At 37.9% G+C, this 19100-nt stretch overlaps 2 protein-coding genes across 2 annotated transcripts; one reads left to right on the top strand and one right to left on the bottom strand.

Annotated features, from left to right (window-relative positions):
* Window positions 1-303: 303 nt before the first annotated feature.
* On the bottom strand, window positions 304-4707 carry c9 (complement component 9). Its single transcript, XM_059550628.1, has 11 exons — window positions 4555-4707; window positions 4278-4386; window positions 3943-4093; window positions 3695-3845; window positions 3183-3321; window positions 2541-2948; window positions 2079-2319; window positions 1783-1917; window positions 1342-1517; window positions 1019-1247; window positions 304-920 (listed from the first exon to the last, which is right to left on the bottom strand). The coding sequence occupies exons 1-11, from the start codon at window positions 4629-4631 to the stop codon at window positions 769-771; spliced, it is 1968 nt and encodes a 655-aa protein (XP_059406611.1). The 5' UTR covers window positions 4632-4707; the 3' UTR covers window positions 304-768.
* Window positions 4708-6659: 1952 nt separating this feature from the next.
* Window positions 6660-19040, top strand: LOC132141267 (disabled homolog 2-like). Its single transcript, XM_059550629.1, has 14 exons — window positions 6660-6826; window positions 9506-9747; window positions 9873-10012; window positions 10257-10355; window positions 10491-10622; window positions 10773-10856; window positions 11165-11191; window positions 11275-11325; window positions 11413-11475; window positions 17118-17241; window positions 17331-17963; window positions 18051-18268; window positions 18382-18464; window positions 18606-19040. The coding sequence occupies exons 2-13, from the start codon at window positions 9630-9632 to the stop codon at window positions 18454-18456; spliced, it is 1764 nt and encodes a 587-aa protein (XP_059406612.1). The 5' UTR covers window positions 6660-6826; window positions 9506-9629; the 3' UTR covers window positions 18457-18464; window positions 18606-19040.
* Window positions 19041-19100: the final 60 nt, after the last annotated feature.

The following is a 19100-nucleotide window of genomic DNA, read 5'->3' on the forward strand; positions in this document are numbered from 1 at the left end:
CCTCTAGAGGCCCGAGAAGAGTGAAAAGTGAGCCATCTACTTCAACATCATATCTATTCCTTATACATTCATTTTACCTACATTCTTTGTGTGCCCCCAAACACTAGTTATTGTTAAAAAAAGCTATTCTTTAAATTACACATTCAAATATGCTTTAGTATTATATAAATATTAATATGAAGATGGTAATACATACAAAAATGTATATTGTGTAAGTGGATTCTAGTCATATCATTTAACGTCTGGTTAAAGTTACTATCAATTCACAGTCAAAGTGATCAAAGATGCAAAAGTCTCATTCACTGACATTCATCCTCTAGTAAATTCTTGTTTATTGGAGTAAATCTTGTGGATTTACTAACAGACAGGATTATTAACACTAGTTTTTCATTTCACCTTATTGTTATGAGTATGATGTGGGACAGGAGGAAACACACTTTAGTTTAACTAAACTTAAATAGGTAATGTTATTTAGTAAATCAATAACATACCATGGTATATTTTAAAGTGACATGGAATTTATTTGTGAAACCATCACTGTATGTTACTGCCAAGGTAGGCAAAAAGTCAGGTAGCTAATATGAGAAAAGCTTACTTTCTGTAATGCAACTATTTTCGGTTGCACTATTGACTATTGACCACAAGATGGCAGTGTTGTCAAACCTGTTTCTCATCTGAATGTACAGTACATGTACTTGTAATTTGTATCTTATTTTATACACAACACTTTTAATGTCTCAGGATTATTTGTGTATTTGAACTACTATATTAGCAGTAGTCTTCACGAGTTGTGTCTCCTCTGCAGATTCCTCCTGGTACACCGCTAGTATTGCACTTGCGCGTTCGTCTGCGACGCTCCCCGGAGCAGAGCGACCAGGAAGACCAGCAACCCCAGTTTCCCAGTTGTTCAAAAGACTTAGCTAGAAGTGATTGAACAGACAGAGGGAACACTCAACTCAAACCAACACAAATTAATTATATCAAAGTTTTACAGGCCGGTGCACACAGAAACACACACCTTTCATCAGTTCCTTCTCAATGATCTGACACGCAACACCTTCAGACCCTGTTAGGCACATGCATTTACACTCCCCATCTATCTGGATCACAGTGCCACCGTTCTGGCACGGCTGGCACTTACACACGCTGTACTCGGCCACATAGTCATCCAGGGCTCTTCTGAGATTTTCCCGTCTTGGCTGAGCATCAGGAAAGTCCAAAGGGATCGCATTGTAGATGGGTTCAGGCTGTCAACACAACAATGGAAACAAATTGTGCTCCATTACAGCAGTTACCACACATGCACTGGCAAGTAAAAAGTAAAGGCGAGGTGAGTCTCACATCACTGTGAATGAGAGCTGGGAGAGTAGTGATGGTCTTTGCCCATTCCACATACTGATTATAGTCTAGGATGCCATCTTTAGTGAGCTGAGACTTCATGGCTACTGCTGAAGCCGGACTGCCCCCTTTCACTGCGATCAGCACTTTATCAATAACCCCCTTGGTGTCCTTGCCATCTGGTGAACAAGGTTGTGAGCAATTTAGCTTCACCAGAAAGCTCGTGGCTGATTAACTTGAAGGGATAGTTCAAACAAAAAATGTAAATTCTATCTTCAATTATTCACCCTCAGGTCCAAGTTACTGTAAATTAACTGTTTTTATTCATATAAATGAAAGTCAGTGGGGGCCAAAATAACACTAAACCCCTTTCATTTTATTGCTCAGTTTTGAGTGAACAATCCTTCTAATAGCTTACTGTTAAAAATGTATACTCATACACACCTGTGGGTTTGTCTGTTAGTGTCTCACAGTCGTTTGTTGGTTTAATATGACCTCCTCCTGTTGCTGCTTGAGTAAATTGGAAGTCGCCTCTAAGTCCAATCTCTAAACATTTCTTGACTGTGGTTTCTGTGACCTCTGCAATCAGATTAAGTTGAACCATCAAATAAAAACAAATATTCAGGCTGAAAACGTGAGCTATGCTTCTTATTAATGCCTTGTCATTGAATCATGTAGCCTATACCTTTGTCTCCATATCTGACAAAAACTAAACAAATTAAATTGGATTTTTAACTTACTTTTTAGTTTAAGGATATCCTCATTCATTATATAAACAAGTTCGTATTCTCCACCAGACTTTCCGTTCTTGGTGAAGTGTGTTCCATAGTCCTCTAAGAAAGCAAAATACTGGCCCTTCTCATATGTAAGTGGCAGGGCATCCACATCATCCAGGAACGTTGAGGACACCTCCAGCCCTCGCTGTCTCATCCTGTAGGTTGCCAGCTCGACTCTGCCTTTCACTCTCATGAAGGTCTTTCTCTGAAAGAGAACATGTGTTTGTAGTAGAAGCGGACTAAGAAGGTAGTCTTTATTATTTATATTAAGACGCTACATGAGCAAAAGACATATATATTTTTTTATTTTACAGTTTAAAATTACAGCCTGTTCTATGCACATGGTGGCTCATAAGAGATGTGAATTATTCTGAATAAAGTCAAATAGCTTTTCATAAGAGAACAAGCAATAAACCTGAATCTCACCTTGGTTTGTGTGATTTCTGAAAGCTGTTTGATGATATTTGTTGTTGATTCCTTTCTGTCAAATCCTACGGACGCACTGAAACCTAAGCCAGGACCAGGTTTTTGGTCTGCCCCAGAAACAGTGTCATCACTCTCACCAGGACCTGGAACTTCACCCTCCTCACCAGGACCTGGAGCTTCACCCCCCTCACCAGGACCTTCAGCTGCACCGCCCCCATCGGGACTGGCAACTTCACCACCTCCACCGGCACTGCCAGCCTCACCTGAACCAGAACTGGAAGGCTCAGTCGGTGTAAACTTGAAGTTTAAGCCTACTTCAAAAGATGTAGAGGTTTCCCTAGATATCTCTTTTATTAAAGAGTGAATGTCCTCATACATCTCCTTAGAGCTGCTCTCTTCCACTTTTGTCTGAAGATAAAGAAACAGGTAAAGGCTTTTAATTATTTTTTTTTTAGATGGTTGTTTGTTACATCACTTACTCACCAATTTACGGCACTTACGGCACCCATTCACAGGACATCCACTGGTGAGCAAGTTGTGTACTGCTAAAATTGTCATTTTTAGGTGAACTATTCCTTTTATACTCAATAGCTTGGTAAAACAACAGCTGACATCAGGAATACAGTAAAATGAGAGACCCACCTCATAGCTGAGAACTCCAACATTCCAAGGCAATCTGTTATATTCCAACGAGGATGGGTTTCTGATCCGGTTACATTGACCGTTATAGAATCTGTTATTGAAGGGATTCATTCGAGGTCCTGATCCCAGAATGTTTATTCTGTTGAGACAGGAATTAAGCAGCTTTAGGAAATGTGCTGAAGTTGTATATCCAGAACTGTAGTGATAATTGCAACATTTGTGTTGTCAGTCATTATTTTTATTTGATTTCATAATTACAGTTAAAAACAAATGTTGGTTCCATAATGCCTAAAACAATAGCAAGAGTGTATGTTACCAGTAATGAATTCAAACCCCAATTTAAAATAGCAATAAACAATACTTCTTTAATCTTTTTTTATTTTTCAGAATATCTCTTGATCAAATTAATATATTCTTGCTGAATAAATCCTTATGTACATTAATACAACATTTGTACATGCTGAACAAATTAACTTTAATTAAGATATTATGATCAAATTTTTAGCTCTGACCCATATCCAGCTTGGATGGCTATATCAGACTCAAATACAGCTGTCCTGCCACAAGGTGTCCTGACGGTATCACAATCATCTTCATCAGATGTATCAGGCTCTCCACAGTCATAATCCCCGTTACACCTCATACTTTTGCTTATACATATTCCTTAGGGCAGAGTAATATTCATAATACTGAATATTGTTTAAAAATTCATACCACTGATTTTCTACTGGTCAGATTTGCAAAGAGAAAAAATCCTAACCTGAATCGCACCTCCATTGAGAGCTCTTGCAGACAGGTGGAGGGTCCATCTGGCATTTGGTAGAAGGTTTACAGGGTTTCCGATCTCCAATTGGGTCTATGCACCTAGAGCCTTTAAACTGCCCAAAGACCTCAATACTTCTAGAGCGATGCTGTGTTACACAGACATAGGTGAATGCTTCACATTTCTTAATCTTTGAAAAATTAAGTTGTGTGACTTGTTGGATTATTGACAATTATATGACAATTTGAAAGACATTATACATTCAGAAGTGTGAGACAGATGACAAAATAGGTGTTTAAAGAGAAACAGAGAGAAAACAGGAATTACAGTACCGTCCTATTAGTGCACGGGTCGCAGGACGTCCACTGGGACCAGGCGCTCATTTTGCAGTCGATTGAGCCAGGATCATTAATTTGACGCACCTCTCGTCTTGACCCTTGCCTTTGAGAAAGATTAATAATTATCACTTACCAACTCCTTTCTAGCGCATGACTTTGATTTAACACACAAACAAAACAAAAAAAAAAAAAATAAATAAAGGTATTATTTCCCGCATTTTCCAAATCTATTAGTGTAGAATGTACACGGATTTTAGAGGATTATACATACACATGGTCTGTTATGCTCTTTCCATTAACCTGATAAACAATGCATATTGTTACGCATAAAGCAACTAAAGCCTTCATGGTGAAGCTTTGGATGGTCCTTTGAATTTGTGTAGGAATTTGTACACTTGTATTTAAGCATCGATACAAGGTTAATAATTAACATCAAGCTTTATAGAATTAACGAGAAGTTTGGAAATTTGTGTGCCTCCAAAGGTTTGTGTATATCTCTGTGCTTTCCCAGATTATCTGAAATCATGTGATAACTGTAACCCCCAAAGATAATCTTATGTTTATCTATCTGAGTATTTCAAGCTGTTTTCTGTCACAGAAACAGTATTTTCTTGTTTTAATACTCTGTATTAAGTACAAATCATTCATTCATATTATATAAAAAAATAAGAACGTGCAAAATAAAAACTACCCATAAAATAAATGTTACCCAATCCTGGGGTTACATTATTTTATATTTGGCTGACGTACTTAAAAGGTAAATATGTTTAAATAATATAACAAATTCTACAAACAAATAACTAAAATAAATTTTTCCTCAATTTAGTTCTACCTCAGGTCAGTTTAGTGTAAAACTAAATCCTTTTTTTTTTGTTTTGTTTTTTGACCATGAGACCATTGATTTAAGAGGCATGTTGAAATCTCAAACAAATACTATTGACATACCAGAAGTCCAAAAAGTGTTTAGTTGCAGGCTTTTGAGAATGTGCCTGTTTGTTTGGTAAATGTTTTATAAAAGTTAGTCATGGATGTTTGTGGTGAGAAACATTACAGTATACTTGTTTATTTAATTATTAATTAAGTATTATTTTATTACTTATAATCAAATTCCTTAAAATAAATTATTTGATGGTGTGAACATGTAATGAACAAAGAAAAGTATATACTTTAGCCTAGATTCCTGCTTTCAAAGTGAATGACCTATCAGCAGCCTGCACTTCATCTGTGCCGAGTCAGCTGCCTTCCTCACTCATCAAATTCAAACATGTCACAAAACAATACAGCTCTGATGGTGTCTTTGTGTGGGGTCAAAGAGGAATGTTGGCCATGCAAAGTAGAGGTCCATGAACATCCTGTCCTGTACACTAGAACACCCCTTTTTAATGTTTCAGACACTTCCCCTCGGCTCACACAGGAAGATGGAGGGGGCATGAACTGCACTCCTCTCCCCTTTTCCTGTTTTCGGGGGACTGTGGGAGACTTATACTATATGGGCTATATCTGCAACCTCAAAAAAAAAAAATTAAAAAAAAAAAAACTCTCTAGAGACAGTAATACCTTGCCAGCTAATCTGGAATTACAATATTCCTTTTTTTAAACCCTATTATTATTATTATTGATTCCTTCTTTTAATATCTTTAAGGAGCCCTGAAAAAGCACTGTATAAAACAAATGCATTATTATTATTAAAAATAATGAAAATTATCATTTTAGAGTAAAAAACTATATGGTCAAACCTTAAATACATGAACTTCATATGCAAATAGCCTGTAGCCTGGTTTCACAGACACAGATTAAGAGAGGATTAGGCAATAGTTTAGTTAGGACATATAAGTAGATTTATTTTATAATTGTGCCTTAAAGACATTACAGATGTGCATCTTGAGACAAACAGTTACGCTTACGGACATATTTTAATATATGTTTGTTTAGTATTATTTCTATAATTATCCCCCCTCCCCTCCCCTCTACTCTTTTAAAACATGTCTTCAATTTTAGATTAGCAAGGAATGTTTTTTTTTTCTTTTACCCATTCGTTCTCTTCAATGTCAGCAGTGTCAGCAAAGGAAATGTTATGAGGAAGGAAGGATGAACAGAGAGCTGAATTTCTTTTCTGGCATTCGGAATGTTCTAGGGTTTAATGAAAGGGAAATCTGTGCATTGCAAAATTCATGCAAACGTATCTGAGCTCTCATTTGAACAAATCTTTCAGGAGAAATTGCCTATTGATATTAAAAATAAGTGTCCATATTATGCAATATATATTCAAGTTGAGAATTTTTTGAAAATAATCTATTTTAAAATTCAAAGTTGATCGATCACTAGTGTTTGCATAGCTGTAGGTGAGGTTATAAAGGCCGAGGTAAGGTGCGCGGTAGGTCTACCTGTGGGAGGCGCTCGGTAGCGGCAGCCGTTTGAGGAGGCTGAGGACCGCCTGTTTGGTTTAGGTTTCACACTCATTCAAACTGTCCACGGGGCTCATCTGCTCATCCTGAGTTCGTTATCAGTGTTTCAGGTGTGGAGTTCAAGAATGCATGATTGCGGTGAGTGACTGATACTCTGGCACTGCAGCCTCACGTGTTACCTGTGGCGTTTTTTTCTTTGTCTCACCTGTCAGCTCGGCATGCGTGGGTATTTGATTTGATGGCAAGTAAAAGTGATGAATGGTAGCAAAAGTAATTACATTTCCCACGTTTCAACGTATCATTACATTTAAAAACGAAATGACTGTGAACGCTGTATTTCTTGTCTTATTTAGGGATTTCACTTCACAGTGATTTCACTACAGCCTTTAAACTACAAATTAATGGAGACGAAATAAACTAGTGATGTTTAAAAATTACTCAATACGCGATTATGTGCTACGTTTATCTGAAAACAAAAATAGACCACAAAGTTACATTAGCCTATATAATACATTTCAGAATCAGTGGTAAAAAAAGGAAGAAAAGCAAATTTTATTGAACGTTAAAACCAGAGGAAAATGATAATCAGTTATCTGACCAAGTTCAGAGGTTTCATTAAAAAATCAATGTAGTTATGTTTTATAATAATAATAATTACTATTATTTTAAAATCCATGATAATCAGCTATTAGTAATGTATTGGGCATTGCATGCTATTGTGTAACTTCCACGCTTGTAATATTGCTGATGTGGAATTGTACCTCTGTTTATGGACACCCGCAGCTTGTTGCTGAATCCTCTGTTTTTAATGAAACTTAACTGTTGTGACTTTTGGGTTCATTTAAGTTACTGAACAGCCAGGACCGTGAGACGGCTCATCTGAGTATAAGAAACATTGTGTTAGGTACTGCACTGAAAGGAGTTCCGTTGTAAGTGGAAGATTCCCGTCTCAGACATGTGGATCTCAGAAGTGTCTTCAAAACATTCAAAGGATTCTTCTATGGTCTTCGTTCTAAATTCTTAAAAGTGTTTGAATTCAGCAATGCAGTGTGCTCCTCCATCTTGAGCCTTACCTGGTTCATCTGGGTTAATGTGTAGATAGTCATAAGATTTCTTGATGTATTTGTCTGTGAATAATGTTCTCAGTCATCCAGGTTATCACAGAATGTGTTAAACATCTCGGCATTCAGATGAAAAAATCTGTCCACATTTTCTTTGTGATTTAGAGAGTTAGAGATTAGGCAAAATCTGTGAATTTTTTTATCATAGCATCCTATCTCATACAAGCACACAAAAAAACAGATTAATTGGGTGCTTGTTAAGAAGAAAACACTCATGATTGTGTGTCGTCTTGCACAAGAATCTTCATTTCGCTTATCACTCTTTTTTTATGGTTGCCACATTACAGGCCTTTCAACACTGAATGACCCTCAACACTGCAGTAATGAGAATTGTCTTATAGTAATTCTGCCACCGTTTTCCGCTCTACACAGCTGATAAACTATTCATATCTCTGTCTGTCAGCTGTTGAGTGTCATAAAATGTTACTTTTCTACCAGTCGAGAGACATTTTTTTTTGTCCTTGTGCTATTGAAATTAACTTGACTTGTCATTAAAGAACTTGATCTGCCAATATTTTTTATGTATTTAAATCTGTATGTTCTCCCTAAGGAATTATGCTTTTGTCTTGTGCAAGATCAAAAGATTTTGTCATTCGCTTGTCTCTGCAAGCTTTTGACTCCTGCTGCATTACAATTATGTAAACTCATAAGCTTGTGTCTAAGAGACTGGTCACGGCAAATTCATGTCAGATAAGGAAGAGATAATCTGAGGAAATCCGATTTTCTTCTCATATTTAAACTGGGAAAAGTAATTCTGCACCAAGACAAGTGCTGAAAGGAGAACGTTTGGGTAATCTTGAGGATCATGGGATTGGAAATGTTTTTTTTTTTTTTTTTTTTTTAAGGCTGTAGAGCTGATGAGCTTGAAAAGGATTAACAGGTTTTAATTGCTCAACCTTTGATCTGCCCACCTTTGCTCTCTCTTGCCACTTTCTGCTGAGAAATACACAGCTGAACACTATTGGCTGCTTAAGGTATGTCTTCGAATCCATTTAGATTATATTTAATCTTTTCCAAATCCTTTATTGAATAAGACACTGTTTCTTTTTAATTGATTGAAATCTTTTCAGAAGTTTATGCTTCTGTTGGTGAATCGTATATGAGTGGTGTCTGTGAATATTTGGGTGAGATAAACATCCTTGTGATAAAAACTGATAAGTTTTTTTTTTTTAACCGTAAGCTTACACATTTTGATTGATTGCTTTATTGATCCCATGTTTGAAATTGGGGAGTTTGCAGAGTTAAAATGTGGAGATTAGACCTTGAAATAAAAAGAAATTTTAACTCAATGTAATTTTCCTATAAATCATGTATTTCAGGAATGGGAAACTTATTTGGCACTTTTTTTGTTTTGCATACTAAGCAGGAAGTGTTTTTTTTTTTTTTTTGCTGACAGCGTTTCCTCGCTTTCCTCTGCCCTTTTGTCACTGACAGAATCTATGGGCCAATTTAAATTGGTCTGTAGAGTTTTACATTTCTTAATGCTTATGCAGCGGATGATTGATGTGAATTTGAATGATTGATATCTTTCTTACGTGATGTAGGTGTTTAATCTGATAAATGGATTATAACCATGTACGTAAAGGTTTCTTTCTGTGACTGCATGTCATGAATAAAAGAGAAGAGATATTAGTCACATTTCACCTGTCTAATGTCAACTTTTTTTGCCTAATATATTATTTTTTTCTCTACCCAGGTGCAGTGCTGAGAATGTGTGCTTGCTGAATATCCCACCTGCGTGCGTGGACTTGTTTTTTGCCTCTTGGCTGGGTTGTGTCCCATTTTTTTTGCATTCATTCTCCTGTAACAAAGCACCCACCATGTCACAGCCACTTGAAGAAGAGCCTGTTACTGTGGTACCAGCAGAACCAGCATCAACTACTGAACCAGCATCTACCACAGCTCCTAGAACTTCATTCTGGAGGGAAAGGAGAAAAAGTACAGTTTGGCCTCCTCTCTTTTAATATACTTTAAATAGGGTTGATGTAATCTACAGCAAACATGGAAAAGTGTTTTATCTATTTATTTGAAATGTTAAATAAGCTTGTTCTCTTCTTCTACAGTCCCAGAGAAGACAGATGAGTTCCTGCTGGCCAGGTTTCAGGGTGATGGAGTGAGATATAAAGCCAAGCTGATTGGTGTGGATGATGTCCCAGAAGCCAGAGGGGATAAAATGTGTCAGGATTCCATGATGAAACTGAAGGTGCAGATCCAAGATTAGTGCTTTAATTTCTCTGTTGTGTTTTTATTTTATTCATATATGATTTTGAAGTACTTTTAAGGTCCAGCTTTCTGTTAAACTGATTAGGGATGCAAGGAAGGCGTTTACTGCCATTTTATATTTAATAGTAGGGGAGATATGGGCCAAAGTGATGAGATTATTTTATTCTGTTAATGGTACAGTTATTATTATGTGGATACTGTGCTCAATTCTTGTTTGTATACAGGGCATGGCGATAGCTGCTCGTTCTCAAGGCAAGCACAAACAAAGAATATGGGTGAACATCTCTCTAACAGGAATCAAAATTGTTGATGAGAAAACTGGGGTTAGTAGTTTCCTGTATATGCTCCTTTTAAGTTGATTTATGAAATTGAGAACTGGCCACTTCATTTGTCATAAAATTTTCTGTATTGACTTTATAGCGTGCTCTCTGTCATCTCTTTCTCTCTCTGTCTCTAAGGTGATTGAGCATGAACATGTGGTGAATAAGATCTCATTCATTGCTCGCGATGTCACTGATAACCGGGCATTTGGATATGTTTGTGGAGCTGAGGGGCAGCACCAGTTTTTTGCTGTTAAGACAGCTCAGCAGGTCAGGGTTTGTTCATCAGACACAAAATCTTATGATAGATAACAAACCTGGACACATCATGATGGATGTTCAAGTGCAGTTATGTAAATGCCTATTAATGTTTGAATGATATGTAATCCAAAGTGTAAGAAGAACTCCTCTCTTCTACAGGCTGAGTCTCTGGTCATGGATTTGAAGGATCTGTTTCAGCTGATATTAAATATGAAGAAAAAAGAGCAGGAGGCTGCACAGAAGGTGATGTGTATATATATATTTTTTATTACTTACTAACAAAAGAAATTCAGTTATTTAGATTATAGTATTTTAAATACATCTGTCTGAAAATAAATTTGGTGCTGTATATTTCATGCAAAAGGATTGCAGGCTTGTCTAGATATTTGTCTGTTGGTAAGCTAAGCTATTTTATGAACTCAAGCATCTCCCAAACTTTGAATGCCTCTCCAATCAATTATGCAGAAAAACAGTTTTCATTATATATTTCATATAGTTTTCCTATTATGTTGAGATGCATTTTATTTACTGAAACCTTTACAACTTTTTAGGTTGAAGGAAATGGCAGCGTGATTGAGGTAGGTATAAATATATTGGCAATATTTCAGTCCGTTATTTTGATGTAATCCTTTATTCATTTGTCCTAATGTTCTATCATCAGAATGGTGGTGATGCTTTACTCACCTTGGGTGGTCAAGAAAATGCTGTAAAAGTAAGTGCTTGCAACGTCATACAAATGTATATTATTGAACTTGAATCTTTAGAAAATAACCAAGAGGACGTTTTGTGATATTCTCAGACTGTAGAGCAGATGGACCTGTTTGGTGATATGTCCACTCCACCTGACATTCACTCTCCGACGGTAATGATCCTACAGTATACATGCATTTCTGCTGTTTAAGTCCTTTATCGAATCATTTCTTTTAAAAATATCTTCTATTCTTATTTACTTAAGTGTCTCTGAAAAGAGCAAACAGTTTGCCTTAATACACGTGGTTAGATTTCCAGTTTCTACTCTGCACATTGTGCAGGGTTTTATTTTTTATTTCTTTTGAGAACTTAACATACTAAATGCTTTGCCCTTATTTTCCATCAACACTTACCAACTTACCAAAGGCATCCATCAGCTCTCATTTCTCTTTTAAGGGTCTCAAGCATTTGGATTGGCTGCTTTCATGACCAAAGCACTAACAATGTTTTTTTGCGAAAGTCCCGTTGGCCAGTAGATGGCACCCAAACCCAAGAAAATGGAAAGAGAACTCTTCAATTACACACTGGTGTTTGAGACCCTTCCTATGGAAATGGGATAATTTAATGCTGGATGATTTGAAAATCACAGAAATAATTTTTCTATTACTGTTTAAATATTTTCTTTCAGGATTTTTCACAGAATCTGCCTCTCATCTCATTTTTTCTTTTTCTTCTAAAACCAGCCTGACAGTGTTCTGCTCCTTGACTTTGCTTTTGTGATTGATGGCAATCAAGAAAATCCTTTCATCTCGTACCCATCCCCTCTTTCCAATACACCAGATGACAAACCTGTTTCATCCATATCAGATCTTTTCCCGACTTACAGTACCGATCCCTTCAGTGATGATCCCTTTTCTTCCTTGAATGATCAATCAGATTCCATGTTCTCTTCCAAAAATGAGTCAGATCTTTCTAGTTTCCTTTTGAATGGGCCAGATTTGCAGCAAAGCCTGAGTGAAGGCTCCTCTTCAAACAGTCAGCAGTTTAATGGACTGTCCACTGACCAATTGTCACATGAAAGCAAAGTAAACCAGCTTCCTTTAAGCGATCTGAATGACAGCAATTCCCCCTTTAGCCAGAATCCTTTTTTGAGAACCTCAATAAACAACCCATCAATCTTAAATGGGTTATACAAATCAGGTCCTCCTGTTCTCCAAACCCATCTAAGTATTGGATCAAGTAAATCAGTGGAATGGTTTGAAACCAACCTGTCAAATTCTGTTCAAAATGGAGGCTTGATGGTCCTTTGCCCCCCACCTCAAAGCTTGAAGTCTGAATGCATGCGGAGAGAGAAGGTGAACATTTGACAGGAAAAACTTCCTCTGAGAAAGTTCTCAGTCTGTATTACTGCACACCCAAATGCCTAGAGAGACTACAAGGACTGTGCTGTTTGGCATTACAGCAGGATATATATATATATATATATATATATATATATATATATATATAAATATATAAATATATAAATATATAAAAAATATATATAAATTATTTATTTATATATATATATGGTATATGGATGGTTTGTTTATTATTATTAGAAACGGTCCTTGTAAGTAAGTAAGTAAGTAAGTAAGCTTTATTTCTATAGCACTTTTCACAGACAATGGAGTCACAAAGTGCTTCACAGAGTTAAAAATATACACATAACATAAATGCACATACAATACAAAATTACACATATACAGTATATGTGCCACAATAAAAAAGAAAACATAAAACTAGTTAAAAGCTTGTCTAAAAAGATGTGTCTTTAGGTGCTTTTTAAAAATTTCTACAGAGTCCAAAGCTCTCAAGTCTAATGGAAGAGCGTTCCAGAGCCTTGGAGCCACCACGCAAAAAGCGCGGTCACCTCTCGTTTTTAAACGTGTTCTAGGAACAGTTAAAAGATCTTGACCCGAAGACCTCAAAGAACGGCCTGAAGTGTAGGCATGAAGTATATCCTGGATATACGCCGGAGCTTGATTATGCAAGGCTCTAAAAGTAATGGTTAAAATTTTAAATTGCACTCTAAAACTAACTGGAAGCCAGTGAAGAGCCTTGAGTATAGGTTTAATGTGAGATCTTCTTTTGGTCTTTGTTAAAAGTCTAGCAGCAGCATTCTGAACTACTTGCAATTTGTCCATGGAGGAATTGTTTAAACAAGTGTACAATACATTGCAGTAGTCAAGACGAGATGAAATAAAAGCATGAACAAGCATCTCCATCTCATTATTAGAAACTACAGATCTGATTTTAGCGATATTCCTGAGATGGAAAAAACAGGAACGAACCACAGATTTAACATGACTGTTAAAACACATAGATCTATCAAAAATGACACCTAGGTTTCGCACAGCATTACATTCTGAGGGTGATAGAGCCCCAATGGCCAGTTTAATCTTGGGAAAAATGTTGTCAGGAGCAAAAATCAGCACCTCAGTTTTATCTTGGTTTAGCTGCAAAAAATTGTCTGCCATCCAATTGTTGATGGAGGCTAGGCAGTTATGCAACAAGGACAGTTTGTCTAGTCTATCAGAGTTAAAAGAAAAATATAATTGAATATCATCTGCATAGCAGTGATATGATATTTCTCCAAAGCTACTAATAATCTTCCCAAGAGGAAGCATATACAGGCTGAACAACAGAGGGCCAAGCACAGACCCTTGGGGCACACCACAGGACAAAGGAGCAGAATCTGACATATATTTCCCTACGGACACCGAAAAACTCCTGTCGGAGAGATAGGAGGAAAACCAATCCAGAGCTGACCCAGTAATTCCCACAGTTTTTTTCAGTCTATCTATCAGAGTGCAGTGATCGACAGTGTCAAACGCTGCACTGAGGTCTAAGAGAACCAGCACAGAGCATTTACCCCCATCAGCAGCCATCAAAATATCATTTGAGACCCTAAGAAGGGCTGTTTCAGTTGAGTGTTTTTTTCGAAACCCAGACTGAAATTTGTCAAAGATATTGTGCGCATTTAAAACATTATTCAGCTGGTTCGCCACAACCTTTTCTAAAATTTTAGAAATAAATGGCAATTTGGAAATAGGCCTATAATTTTTAAAAGTAGCTGCATCAAGATTGTTCTTTTTCAAGATAGGCTGAACAACAGCATGTTTAAAACAATTAGGTACCTTGCCCAATTGAAGAGACAAATTTAAAATTGAGACCAAACATGGACCAAGATGATTCATGGATTTTAAAAACAGAGATGCGGGTAAGATATCTACCGGGCTTTGTGAAGGTCTCATCGTGCCCACTAATTTAATTATTTCTTTCAGCGTAATGGGGCAGAAAGAGTCCAGTATTGAAGGTCTTTGATAATCAGTTAGACCTATATGATGGTTTGCTGATGGAACCAAGCTTGCTCTGACAGCTCTAACCTTATCCACAAAGTGAGACAAAAAGTGGTTGCAGTCACCATTTGAAAACACAGGGACAATACATGAGCCAGGAGAAACAATATTATTAATAGTTTCAAAAAGAGCCTTAGGTTTTTTCTTACATGCAGATATCAAATTAGTAAAATAAGAGGCTCTAGCCTCTTTAATCATTTCATGCAAGTTAATAAAAAGATCTTTAAGATACACGCGATGGACTTGTAGCTGAGTCGCTTTCCATAAGCGCTCGGTTTTCCGGCAAACACGTCTTAAACTACGAATGGCTTCATTCATCCACGGTGATGTATTAACGGCTGCTATTTCTCTAGTTTTAAAAGGTGCCACTTTGTCCAACAGCAGGGTACAGTGATCATTAAAAGCCTGTGCACAGGTGTCTACATCGGTTGAAATAAGAACAGAGCTTGAATCAAAAGCGGCAGAAAATTTCTCAATAGTACGCTGAGTGATCAATCGTGAGCAGGTCTCTCGTTTAACAGGGAGAGGATCCTCATCACAAACAAGTTCAAATAAAATGCATTTGTGGTCACTAACAAATACATCTTCAATACTGATGTTATTAATATTAACGCCATGAGAAAAGACAAGGTCGAGCGTATGCCCTTTGCTGTGCGTAGGGCCAGAGACATGCTGAATGAAATTAAACGATTCAGTAATATTTACAAATTCAGACGCAGTTTTACACAAAGGATCATCTACATGTATATTAAAATCGCCAGCAATAATCACTCTGTCAAGCTTAATAACAGATGATAGGAAGTCAGAAAACTCAGTAAGAAAAGTAGACACTGGTCCAGGTGGCCGGTAAACCACGATGCAGTAAACTGAATTAGAGCGACCAACCTTAGTCATCTGTAGTTCAAACGAAGAGTACGCGTCAGCTCTCATTGACTGGCAGATAAAACGCTTTTTAAAAACCACAGCAAGGCCTCCACCCCGACCAGTGAGTCTTGGCGAGCTAATAAATTCACAGTCCATCGGGCAAAGCTCATTCAGGTGATAATATTCCATATCCCGTTGCCAAGTCTCCGTAAGCAACAAGAAGTCCATGGCTTTGGACGTAAATAAATCGCTGAGTAGGAGAGATTTGTTTGCAATTGAACGCGCATTTATAAGGCCCATCCTGAGCGGTGCAGGAACAACCGAAGCAGTACAACAGGCTCGCGTCAGCGACCTCAGATGCTCCAAGCACACACCGCGTCCAGATGCGACGTCGAAACTTCTCCGGCACCCTGGAACCAGAACCACAGGGACACCAGGGAAAACCGAAAGAAGGCATGAAGGTCTGGAGTCATAGTTGAAAATCCTCAATTTGAAAAGTTTTTTCAAATGAGTCTGTCTCCCTGCCCTTTTTCCTCGCTTTCTCCTCCGTTTAATTGTAGATCGTATTAGGCCCTCTCCATGTCGCGTGCAGTCAGATCCAGTCGGACGCGCGAATGGGGCTGCGTCAATACCATTCCAGATAACGTTATATCCATTATATCCGTTGCTGCGCTCCACCAAGGAAGATCGGATTAGCAGCAGTGTTTGGCGATCATACACCCATGCAGTAGACACAACTTTTGTTGACAAACTTAGTAGTAGTATGGCACAAAAGACAAACAAAATAACTCGGGACAAACATCCAGCCGCGGAGGCAAAGCCAAACACAGGCGCCATCGAACCGGATGTGGTTCATTGTAGTTTGTCTTATAGGACACTGATAGTTGGGTTAATAATTTATGGAAGGTGTTTGTTGAGGGATTTTTTGGCACATGGGAAAAATTGGATGGAAACTGCCACATTATCTTGTGTTGTGGGACATGGCACTGTTGTCTTTGTACTGTCAGTGTCTTAAAAATTCATAATATACTTTTTGTTCCTTAAGAAAACTACTTAGTGTAATACTTAGTGTCTTATAGACCGTGGTCCTTATTCACTTCTTATCAGTAGAAGCCTTATGCATACTAAAATGTTCCTTTCCAACTTTTTAACAGAATTCAATTATGCATGCAAACAACAATGCCATGGCAATCACTGAAAGCAATACTGTGACTAACTGTCATTTCATGAGCTCTACTCAGAAATAGTTAATTGAAAATCATCTGATTGGCAGTATATTTTTATTTTTGTTGTGCCTCACTTTAAACGTGCAGGGTAAGTATAAGTTCAACCAAGTGTCTACATGTTTATCAAACCTAACATACATTTTTGTTTTCCTATGGCAAAACTTTGTATAAAATTTAACTTTTTCTCATCATTCATATTTTAAACGCCATATATCCTTTTTTTATTTTTATTTTTTTATATGCATGCTTCATCTCATTTAGCACCGTAATTTTGCTAAAAAGCAGAGTACTAAAATGATTTTAAACAGATTGTGACCCCACAGTCACCTGGAAATCATATGTTTGGAGCTGAACTATTTGCTCCACCAGCCCAGAATGAGTCTCAGCCCTCATCCATTCCATCAGATCTATTCGACACCACACCATCCTCCACCGTCAATGCCCTGGGTATAATGCATTTTATCTGTCTATATCTAAACATTCTTTTATAAAAAATTATGTTGTTTTTATTTAATGTTTATTACTGTGTTCCAAAGGGTCATTGTCTCTGGGCTCTACTTCTGTCACTCAAACTCCTGGGACAGCACTATGGGGTCAGACTCCCACAATGTTTCCTCCTCAGGGTGGTGTTCCTCAAGTAATAGTTCCAGGACAACCAAACTCTTTTCCTCAACCACCTGCATTTGGAGGCCTGCCTGCACCTGCATGGGGGCAGCAAGGGGGTTCCCCTTTTGGTCCACCAGCTGTCACTCAAGCCTGGGGTCAACCAGGAATTGCAGCACCTTGTGGTGCCTGGTCCACCTCTTGTCCTGTGCCAAGCCCTTTTGCAAACCAATTTGCTCCCATGATGCCTCCTAATGCAATGATAGGTATGCAGCAGAGTGCAGTGGTTCCTCCTCGACCTCCACCCCGTCCTCCAGTGAAGGAAGATCCCCCACTGGTCAAAAGCGCCTTTACAGCTTTGGACCCCCTTGGGGAGAAAGAGAAGAAAACCGGAAAAGATATGTTCAAAAATTTCCAGATGGCTAAGCCCCAGAAAGCAGAAGAAGGAACTGGTCCGAGCTCCAATGGCTCATTTGACCAGTACTTTACCAGCAAGGTTGGCTTGGCTCAGGAGGTGGCAGATCATGATGATTTCGACATAAACCAAATCTCAGTTAACTCAAATGGTATTCATTTATTAACAGATGTATATAGACTGTATAGAGCATAGCGATTTTGTTGGTTTGATAAGTACAGTTCCTCACCTTGTACAGGGACCTCCAAACTTGCTCCTCAGCAGTCTCCTCCTACTCGGGGAGCACCTCAGGGAGCAGGTCTGACTCCGACCCTGGCCCAATCCACAGGCCTTTTGGATGCTGCCTTCAATCCTAATCCAGCCCCTGCACCCTCAAACCCAACTCCCACAGCAGGCTCAAACCTTTTTGATGACACTTTTGGATCTATCCCATTTGGAGCACCTCCCATGAATACAGTATGTTCTTTTGAATTTGAATTCTGAAAGCTGATAGTGTCAAAAAAGCGCTCTAGGTTTTTCAACTGATACTGTGTTCTTCCTGTATGAATTTTGCCTGTTTTCTATCTCAGAGCACTCCAGCCACTCAGACTGCTGCCCTTGCGGATGCTTTTGGAGACCCTTTTGGGGGAAATCCTTTTGCCTGAGACTGTTGGTGAGGAACTATAAAAACACTCACTTAAATATTTCTTTAAATGTTTTGATATTTTATGTATTTTAGAAGTCTCTCTCTAAGAAATTTGATTTGCAGTATGTGTTGAAATAACTATATTACCTGTTCATGTACTTATTTCAGAACACTCCCACTGTTCCAGTGCTACTGAGCCAGAGGACCACACAAGCACTGTAGAGTTACGATCCTCATTCTACTACTGGGAAAAGAAATGTGCTCGTAAAACCCTTTTTGTTGTATTCTGTGCTGCACTGTTCTCATTCCCACTATATATCTGCTGTAGCTTCTCTGTATGTGCCTTTCTAAATGATCACAGATCAGTCCTTCTTCTCCAGCCCATTCAAATGAACCCATTTCAATCCCAAGTCATGAAACTCATGAAATAAGATGCACAGTTAAAGTATGGTTCTTGTAGAGAATTGAATAGAGAAGGAGAGGGAATAAAAGACACTGATCATTTTTGCGCACATGATTTTTCTGTATTCAAGTATCCTGAGCATTAATGACGAAGTAAAAGTGATTAATCCTAATGATTTGTCATTAAAGAATTTGAATAAATATCTGGCTTTGTGGATTTTTTTTTTGTGATCTTTGTTGTCAAGTTCTCAAATTAACATC

Source organism: Carassius carassius, chromosome 5 (assembly GCF_963082965.1).
Source record: "Carassius carassius chromosome 5, fCarCar2.1, whole genome shotgun sequence".
Classification (NCBI taxonomy): Eukaryota; Metazoa; Chordata; class Actinopteri; order Cypriniformes; family Cyprinidae; genus Carassius; species Carassius carassius.

What these genes read in the sequence shown, in the direction of transcription:
- c9 (XM_059550628.1), bottom strand. Translation starts at nt 4,631, where the DNA reads ATGAAGGCTTTAGTTGCTTTATGCGTAACAATATGCATTGTTTATCAG. An exon ending in ACCCGTGCACTAATAGGACG is followed by an intron (nt 4,094 to 4,277) that starts GTACTGTAATTC and finishes TGTGTAACACAG; the next exon opens with CATCGCTCTAGAAGTATTGA. An exon ending in TCAATGGAGGTGCGATTCAG is followed by an intron (nt 3,846 to 3,942) that starts GTTAGGATTTTT and finishes CTCTGCCCTAAG; the next exon opens with GAATATGTATAAGCAAAAGT.
- LOC132141267 (XM_059550629.1), top strand. Translation starts at nt 9,630, where the DNA reads ATGTCACAGCCACTTGAAGAAGAGCCTGTTACTGTGGTACCAGCAGAA. An exon ending in AGCAGGAGGCTGCACAGAAG is followed by an intron (nt 10,857 to 11,164) that starts GTGATGTGTATA and finishes ACAACTTTTTAG; the next exon opens with GTTGAAGGAAATGGCAGCGT. An exon ending in GTCAAGAAAATGCTGTAAAA is followed by an intron (nt 11,326 to 11,412) that starts GTAAGTGCTTGC and finishes TGATATTCTCAG; the next exon opens with ACTGTAGAGCAGATGGACCT.